The sequence below is a fragment of the Astyanax mexicanus genome, chromosome 19 (genome assembly GCF_023375975.1).
Source record: "Astyanax mexicanus isolate ESR-SI-001 chromosome 19, AstMex3_surface, whole genome shotgun sequence".
In the NCBI taxonomy this organism is placed as follows: Eukaryota; Metazoa; Chordata; class Actinopteri; order Characiformes; family Acestrorhamphidae; genus Astyanax; species Astyanax mexicanus.
In genome coordinates, this window is record NC_064426.1 from 32617791 (window position 1) to 32627096 (window position 9306).

At 35.0% G+C, this 9306-nt stretch overlaps 1 protein-coding gene across 1 annotated transcript; it reads left to right on the forward strand.

Moving 5' to 3' along the window:
• Positions 1-2477: 2477 nt before the first annotated feature.
• Positions 2478-8002, forward strand: anks4b (ankyrin repeat and sterile alpha motif domain containing 4B). Its single transcript, XM_022673153.1, has 2 exons — positions 2478-2775; positions 6426-8002. Exons 1-2 carry the CDS (start codon positions 2615-2617, stop codon positions 7549-7551), a joined length of 1287 nt encoding a protein of 428 aa, XP_022528874.1. The 5' UTR covers positions 2478-2614; the 3' UTR covers positions 7552-8002.
• The last annotated feature ends 1304 nt before the right edge of the window (positions 8003-9306 follow it).

The window sequence follows — 9306 nt, forward strand, 5'->3', positions numbered from 1 at the left end:
GGAGTATCTGATACAGAGGAGATCACCCACTTCATAATGTGTTCAGGATTCGTTTGACCACTAGAGGGCGCTACCGAGAGAGTCCAAAACAAATGGGTTCCTATGGAGCAATTAAACAAAATCAGACTTTATTAATATTTAGTAACTTTCATACCGACCAAATATTATCATTTTGTCAAAACAGGACAATATTATCACATGTTTCAGTGCTAAAAGAAAAAACATGTATTTTAAAGCTTTTAATCTCTAGTTATAAACGTTTTAAATTCATAGCTCTAAGTTTTTTTATTATTATTATTAATTTCCACAAAACATCATAATACAAACAAGGACATCCAAGATCATTAAAACATACAACCGCAGTGATCCAGCGGAGTAAGCGCTGCCACTGTGATCGGGAGGTCGCTGGTTCGAATCCTGTTTATGTAGCTTGCCATCAGCTACCAGAGCCCTGAGACAGCACAATTGGCCTTGCTCTCTCTGGGTGGGTAGATGGCACTCTCCCTTCATCACTCCAAATGGTGATGTGGATCAGCACAAGGCATCTGTGAGCTGGTGTATCGAGTCGCTGCACTTTCCTCGGAGCACGCTGAGATGCTACTCAGCAATGCTGCATCAGCAGCAGTTCAAAAAGAAGCAGTTCACATGTATCGGAGGAAGCATGTGCTAGTCTTCACTCTCCTGGTGTTGGGGCATCACTAGTGATAGGGGAGGGGAGGGGAGTCCTAATGAGTGGGTTGGGTAATTGGCCTTGTAAATTGGGGAGAAAATAGGATTTTTTTTTAATAAATTCATATAAAAAAAAAACATACAACCGAAAAGGTAAAAGCTAAACAAAACATTTATGCTGACAACACATCTCACCCATAAACCAGCAAATTTAACTCCTTTGTGTGCTTTATAGTGGACACAAGAGCTCTGACTATTAACTTCATCATAAGCTGACCAAGCTTTTTATAAACTGGCCTTATAAACTGCCTAAACCCAGTTTACTGAAGAATAACATAAATATATAAGTATATTTTTTAACAAAATGCATCATTATACTTTCTAAAATGAAATTGTAAAAGAAGTAGAAATACTTAGTTACTGTACTTAAGTACTAAAATGCTGTATATGGAGTATTTTGTTTCTCATACTTCCTCTTTTACTTTTTAAAATTTCATTACTCATTACAATTATAAAAATGTTAGGAATCGTTACAAACCAACATTTCCACTAAAGCCAGAGCTGTAGATGCTCTGCACTGTCATCGCATTTGTTGAAGTGAATAACTACTATTTATTACTATAGATTTTAGCCTTTTAGCTCCCTTTACCCTCATTTATTTTGGACTCACGCGTTCTGCCTTTACGGGTTCGCAGCAATTCTCTGATATAATATAAATTATGGTAGGGAGTGAGAAGGCTCTTAATAAAGCAGCTGTGGCAGAGTATCTGGAGTATTTCCGCGTGTTTAAGAGGAATGCCAATCTGAATGAGCCGAGATCTCCCCCTGCTGGATCGGTGTTTTATACAGCTCTGGAAAAAATTAAGAGACCACTTCAGTTTCTCTGATTTTACTATTTATAGGTATATGTTTGAGTAAAATGAACATTGTTGTTTTATTCTATAAACTATGGACAACATTTCTCCCAAATTCTAAATAAAAATATTGTCATTTAGAGAATTCATTTGCAGAAAATGAGAAATGGCTGAAATAACAAAAAACATGCAGAGCTTTCAGACCTCAAATAATGCAAAAAAAAAAAGTTCATATTCATAAAGACAGTTTTCATGCATCTTGGCATGTTCTCCTCCACCAGTCTTAAACATTGCTTTTGGATAGCTTTATGCCACTCCTGGTGCATAAAAAATCAAGCAGTTCAGCTTGATTTGATGGCTTGTGATCATCCATCTTTCTCGTGACAGTCCTCTATTTCTATTTCTATGTACATCATTATTTGTAAGTCGCTTTGGATGAAAGCGTCCACTAAATGTAATGTAATGTAATTTAATGTAAGAAGCACATGCTGCACAGTGCATTGATGGTGTAGGATTGATACTGGGCTTTTACCTCCTTTATAGTACTCATCATCATATTGCATATTTGCACTCCTTCAGCTGGACTATTTCAGTTGAACTCCCTTGAACTGTTTGTATATATTGTTTCTAAATCGAACCTTGCAGTTACCTTGCACATGAATGTATTATTTATTTGTTTTCCTTATATCATATTCTTAGGAGAGCACACTGAACCTTGTTGTATTTGTGCAATGACAATAAAAGTATTCGTATTCGTGTAATAATGAAACTGAAATATCGGTTAACATAGTATAAGAAAATGATTCGGAACAGAGGACAAAATAAGCAACGATTATCTGTATGACCTGTTTCCTCTCAGCAATCGAGCATCACAATCTCTTCACAAACCCAAACCCACAGCAGATGCTGGACTTTGCTTTAGTTTTATGGCTCTGACTGGGTGGTAATGACGCACCGACTGGAAAATTCAGCCACACTAATTTCTGAGCTGAGAGAGAACAGGAATTGAAGGATCTAACCATGTTTTTCTGAAGCTGTCTGCTCAATTATAGTTCTCTATTTTGTTCAGAGCGAGCTTTGTTTGTCTAACCATGTCTAGGTATCATAAATCAGCCATCGATGGCTATTTGGATCTTTTAAAGGAGGCCACCAAAAAAGATCTGAACACTCGGGACGAAGATGGCATGACACCAACCCTGTGGGCGGCTTACCATGGACGACTGGAGGCTCTTCAGCTTATCTGCAGCAGAGGGTAAGCTTTATTTTATACACTTTTATAAAAAAAAGACATTTATAATGTTTTTGGAATAATGGCAACGATAAAAAAAAAAAAAAGCCGGCACTTTTAAGATGTAAAAAACATACTTTTCTTACCAATATACAAATATTCTTACTGATAAACTACTGAGAAGTATTTAATTTCGGCGAAGTGTTTGTTTTAAGCGACGTAATTTTTCTTTGCGTCCCAGGTTACACTACTCTGCCGTTCATATCTGTGCAATGTAAAGCGCAGCGATTTACAGATATAAATAGAAAATAGTCGACGCGAATCTGTGGAAAGTTAATTTGTGTGAACTGTAATATTTTTTTACAAACGCAAAAAATAAGTAAATTATATTTCCCCAGCTATTTTGTTTTATTAATTTTTTTTATGTAAACTAAAATTGTCAATAACGTAACAATTTTTGTTACATATGGAAGCCCATTCCCGCCACCTAAAAAAAAAAAAAAATCCAGCAAAATGTTTTTTTATTATTATTAAGTAAACTGCTATCTCAATATTTTGAGATACTAAGTCAATATTTTGAGATACTATCTCAATATTTTGAGATACTATCTCAATATTTTGAGATACTAAGTCAATATTTTGAGATACTAAGTCAATATTTTGAGATACTAAGTCAATATTTTGAGATACTATCTCAATATTTTGAGATACTAAGTCAATATTTTGAGATACTATCTCAATATTTTGAGATACTAAGTCAATATTTTGAGATACTAAGTCAATATTTTGAGATACTATCTCAATATTTTGAGATACTAAGTCAATATTTTGATATACTATCTCAATATTTTGAGATACTAAGTCAATATTTTGAGATACTATCTCAATATTTTGAGATACTAAGTCAATATTTTGAGATACTAAGTCAATATTTTGAGATACTATCTCAATATTTTGAGATACTAAGTCAATATTTTGAGATACTATCTCAATATTTTGAGATACTAAGTCAATATTTTGAGATACTAAGTCAATATTTTGAGATACTATCTCAATATTTTGAGATACTAAGTCAATATTTTGAGATACTAAGTCAATATTTTGAGATACTAAGTCAATATTTTGAGATACTAAGTCAATATTTTGAGATACTAGTAGGCTGTACAGAGACAGAAGCAGGTGAGACAAAGATGCAAAATGGATACCATCATTGAGGACTACTTCAGACGTGGATTCACAAATCATGAAATATTGGAACTTTTAGAGGAATCACACAATATCAAAATAAGCCTCCGGATCTTGGACGAGGCTGAAGTTAGCTTCTTATTCGCCAGTGTCTTATTCAGATTTCCTTTCCACCTTAAATGCTGGCTGAACATTCATGCGGCCGCCTGTAGATGGCGCATTTTAACAGTAAAAAACAGCATGTAAGCAAAGTGCTGTGCAAACGCTCTGAATAAAGGGGAGAACACAATGCGAGGGACAGAGTTTAACTCTGAGTGAAATATAATGTAAATAAAATTAAATATGAATTAAAACGTTATTGCTCTCACTTTTGGCCTAATTCCCAGGTCATTATCTACAGGTGGCCGCATGTATATTCAGCCAGCATTTAAGGTATCTCAAAATATTGACTTAGTATCTCAAAATATTGACTTAGTATCTCAAAATATTGAGATAGTATCTCAAAATATTGACTTAGTATCTCAAAATATTGACTTAGTATCTCAAAATATTGAGATAGTATCTCAAAATATTGACTTAGTATCTCAAAATATTGACTTAGTATCTCAAAATATTGAGATAGTATCTCAAAATATTGACTTAGTATCTCAAAATATTGAGATAGTATCTCAAAATATTGAGATAGCAATTTACTTAATAATAATAAAAAAAAATTGCTGGAGTATTTTTATTTTTTAGGTGGCGGGAATGGGCTTCCATAGTTACAATGTGGGGTGCTCTAAAACAAAAAATGTGAACAGTGGAAACTGAGCATTTAATGAGAAATTAACCGACTCCTACCTGTTTATTCTTCTCACACATATGCAGTTTTATGTGTGTTCCATTTAAAGCACAATTTTTTTTTCCAACAGCATATTGTTTTATTTGGAATTTATATCATTTGGAAATGAGGATTTCACTGGATCCTATTTTATTTAAATTAATTTAACATTTGAAATACTTTTTATTTTTAATGTCTTTATCTTTATATAAATTTGCAAACTTGCAACTTGAATCACATCTTGTTGAGTACAGCCAAACCACTGCTGTTCTTTTTTACCACTTTACATATCAGGCTACTTTACAGAGAGCAAAGGTAGCCTACATGTAATTACTCCTTATCCCTTTTAAAAGAATGTAAACTCAGTGCGCTTGCGGTCTATAAACCTTACAGACAGTAATATGTTGTGGGTGTCTTGGTCAATTACCAAATAAACATTATTTTACTACCAAAAATGCAGCAAGTGTCAGTGATGGCCATTGTTCTCTTTTCAGTCTTGGTATTCCCATTAGGGATGCCAAGCGTTTAATGAGGCAAGTGAATTATGTAAATGTAAAACAATAGCGCTTTTCATCCTCCTGTAGCTTGTCCAATATTAAGACTTCCACTAAGCAAGGAAAATATGTTACACATTCTTTGATGCATTCATATTTTGATATCATACAGCATGTATATATTAAATTTATTTATTTCAGAACCATTCCTAATACCTAATTTAAACTCAGAAAAAAGCATTTGTGGTATTAGGACAATCAACTGTTGTTGGGAACTAAGAGAAGATATTTCGCACCAAGATAAGATGTTGCAGATATTGTAGACAGAATCTACACGCAGACCTTTGCCCTTAATGGTTACAGATTAACCCGCGATACTCAGTGTTATTATATTATGTTAGCTACAATAAAGTAGATAGTAAATATGTTTAAAAGCTACAATAAAACGGAGCAGACGGCAGAGCAATGGAATAAATGTTGCTGTTTTAACAAAACATTGTACCTCCAAAATAGTTCATTTAAAAATGTTTAACGTTAAAATAGTTCACAAAAAAGAACTCATTTGACAAAGACATGTTTTGTGCCGAAGTCTTTTTTGTTACTTTTTGGACTGTAGGTTACAAGTAATGGTGGTATTTTAATGTCGCGTTTTGAATAACAGTAATAATACAGGATGCCTTCTTTTTGGAAACTTAACTTTTAACTAAATATTTGTTCACCTCCCTATATAAAATGAAAGTATGATTTATCCATTCAGTTTAAATATCTTATATTTAATCCTTTATGTAATGTCAGGATATGCATACATGTTTTCCAATAATTCACCTGGAATTTCCGGAATGCTTTGCCAGTTTATTCCACAAGGAAAAATATGTCAAACTAAGTTCCATCTGGGCAAAAGCTCTGTAAAGTTTTGTAGTGGTTCATTAACTCTCTTCAAAAGTTTTAAAAGTTGAACTTGAAGAACGGAAAAGTTGTTTTATTGCGTTCGATCCTCCTTGGAATGTTAAAAGAAAAATATCAGATCAAGATAATAATATTAATATTAATTTTGGAATCTTAAACATCTTAAATGAGAAGGTTATTGTTAGATCTTTTCAGGTAAATAAAATTTACCATGGTAGCCTATTTAAGACTGTAGCCCTTAATGATCATCTTTTTTGTTGTTGTTTCAGTGGAGATCCCAACCTGAGTGACATCTGGGGGAACACACCGCTACACCACGCGGCCGCCAATGGACATATGCACGTCCTGAGCTTCTTGGTCAACTTCGGAGCCAATCTCTTCGCTCTGGACAATGACTTTCACACTCCTATGGACGTTGCCGCATCTCGGGACCAGATGAATTGCGTTCGTTTTCTGGACAGCGCCGCCTCCAACCAGACCAGCCAGAATGCCAAACGGGTGGCTCAGCTGAAGAAGCAGGCTGTGAAAGATGCAGAAGTCAGGGTGAAACAGTGCGAGAAGGTCAAGAAGAGGCACCAGAGTAAGATGGACAAGATGTACCGCGGCGGTGGTTCTGTGTCTGGCGTGTCCGAAGCGAGCGCCGCCACCATGACCAGCGGCAACGAGCAGTTCTCCAAGCTTATTGCTGCAGATAAAACTGGGTCCATCTCCTCGACGATCAAAGGAACTTTGCAGCGCAAATTTGGGAAGAAGGACAAGGGAACTGTGAGCAAACAAGGAGACAGCAACGTCATATTCGTAAAGCAGGAGAATGGGAACGCGGAGAAGCCGGATTTTGTGGACGTCTTTAACGAAAATGAAGAAAATGAAGAGGATGAGGACGGAATGGGAGGTTTTAACGATGATGAAGAAGATGAAGAAGGTGCCGGTCAAGCAAAAGAGTCCATTTTCAAAAGGCCTGGCCTTGGGAACATGGTTTTCCGAAGGAATTTCTCCATGGAAATGGGCATGGAACCAGATGAATTTCCAAGCGGCGACACTGAGGACCTCGGCTTCCTCATCCGCAAGGAGGTGTTTGATGCAGAAGAAGATGGACTGGAGGATTATTCAAAGGAGGATTCTCAGCTGCCCTGGAACGAAGAAGAGATCGGATTGGACGAGGATGAAGAGGAGACTTCGCCCCTGGACGCGTTCCTCAGCTCCATAAACCTGCTGGACTTTGCGCCCGTGTTCGTCCGTGAGAAGTTAGACCTGGAAGCACTAATGCTCTGCTCAGACGACGACCTCAAAAGCATCCGAATCCAGTTAGGACCTCGCAAAAAAGTTCTGGATGCAGCAGCTAGAAGGAAAGCAGTAATGGAGCAGCCTGGGGTCATGAAGGACACCTTTCTGTAACGCCAGGATATACAAATAAACGAACATTTACACAATAATTAATCCGAAACCCTCTGAATTATTTAATTATCGGTTCTTCATAGCATATGGGTGTCAAACTTGGTACCATCTGGACCAAAGCTCCACAGAATGTAGTATTAACTTCTCCTAATTTAACAGATCTCAATCAGCTCATCATCTACTTTATTTTCATAAAGACATAAAAAAAAAAAAACCTGCAAGCTCCCTGAAGCTATACTCAGAACTTCATAAAAAGTCAAAAGCTATTTCTAACATCAACATTGTAACGTTTTTTTGCAACATTGTCAAAAAATAAAGAGAGAGCCACAGCTTTCCTAGCAGTCTTTATGGAATGAACCTGGTTTGAGACCCTTGCTGTACACTGTGTGCTATATTGATTTAATGTCCTGTAATGTTTTTGATTTTGACAAATAAACACGATATAAAGTTTTGGGACAGCTTCTTCATTGATTATTCTAAAATTAAGGGTATTAACAAAGAATTTGCCCTGGTTTTGAAAGAATATCTGTCCAGGGAAGGCATTGTACAAAACTACGCACGAAATACATAAAATAAACAGACCAGTAGAAATGCTCCAACAATCATTCCTTTTTAAAGATACGATTTCTTGTTTAAAATATTAACAACATTTAAGACTTAAGATCTAATTATTTACAATTATCTTTACAGCTACTCATTTTTGGGTTTAATGTCTATAAATAATAGCTGAAATAAGTCTTGAGAGTCTTGTACAGCATCACACAGATGGTTTGAAAATGCATAATAATGCAGTGCCTAAAGCATGCAGCAGAATGCCCAAAAGCGCACAAAATACATAAAAGTGCAAAGAATGCGTAAACGGTAACAATATTACGCACTGAATGGGTACAAGCGCACTGAATGCATAAAAGCGCACATAATGCGTAATTACGCACCGATTGCGTAAAAGCGCACAGAATGCGCACTGTAAAAAATGTCCATAGAATTTACGGTGAAAAACTGTCAAACCATGACAGTAAAAGACTGTAAACGCTAAAAAGGCTAAATACTGTTTCGGTAACAACAAAATACCGTAAATTCATATATCATCCAATACACTAATTTTTACACATTTTCTCTGTAAAAAATACATTATTTCAACGTAAAATTCTCTTGCACTGTGTTTATAACAGAAATTTTCCGTATTTTTGGATAACTGGTAAAACCGTAATTTCTACATTATTTTTTTGTGAATAATACATTTTTTCTTTGTTAAATATACAAGCCATTATTACATTTCCGTATTATTTAGATAACAGCCAAAACCGTAATTTCTACATTATTTTTTTGTGAATAATACATTTTTTCTTTGTTAAATATACAAGCCATTATTACATTTCCGTATTATTTAGATAACAGCCAAAACCGTAATTTCTACATTATTTTTTTGTGAATAATACATTTTTTCTTTGTTAAATATACAAGCCATTATTACATTTCCGTATTATTTAGATAACAGCCAAAACCGTAATTTCTACATTCATTTTTTGTGATTAATATTTTTTTTTACTGTTAAATACACAAGCCATTAATAAATGTCCATATTATTTGGATAGCGGCAAAAACTGTAATTTCTACATTTATTTGTCATGAATAATATTCTTTTCACCATTGAATACTGTAAAAAATGTCCGTGAAAATTACAGTGAAAAACTGTGAAATGGCAACAGAAATAAACCGTAAAGCAAGAACTAGCTTATTGTTGTAGAATAAACA

Coding starts and splice junctions, on each gene's coding strand:
- anks4b (XM_022673153.1), top strand. CDS start 2,615: ATGTCTAGGTATCATAAATCAGCCATCGATGGCTATTTGGATCTTTTA. Junction 2,776..6,425: donor CAGCTTATCTGCAGCAGAGG/GTAAGCTTTATT, acceptor TTGTTGTTTCAG/TGGAGATCCCAACCTGAGTG.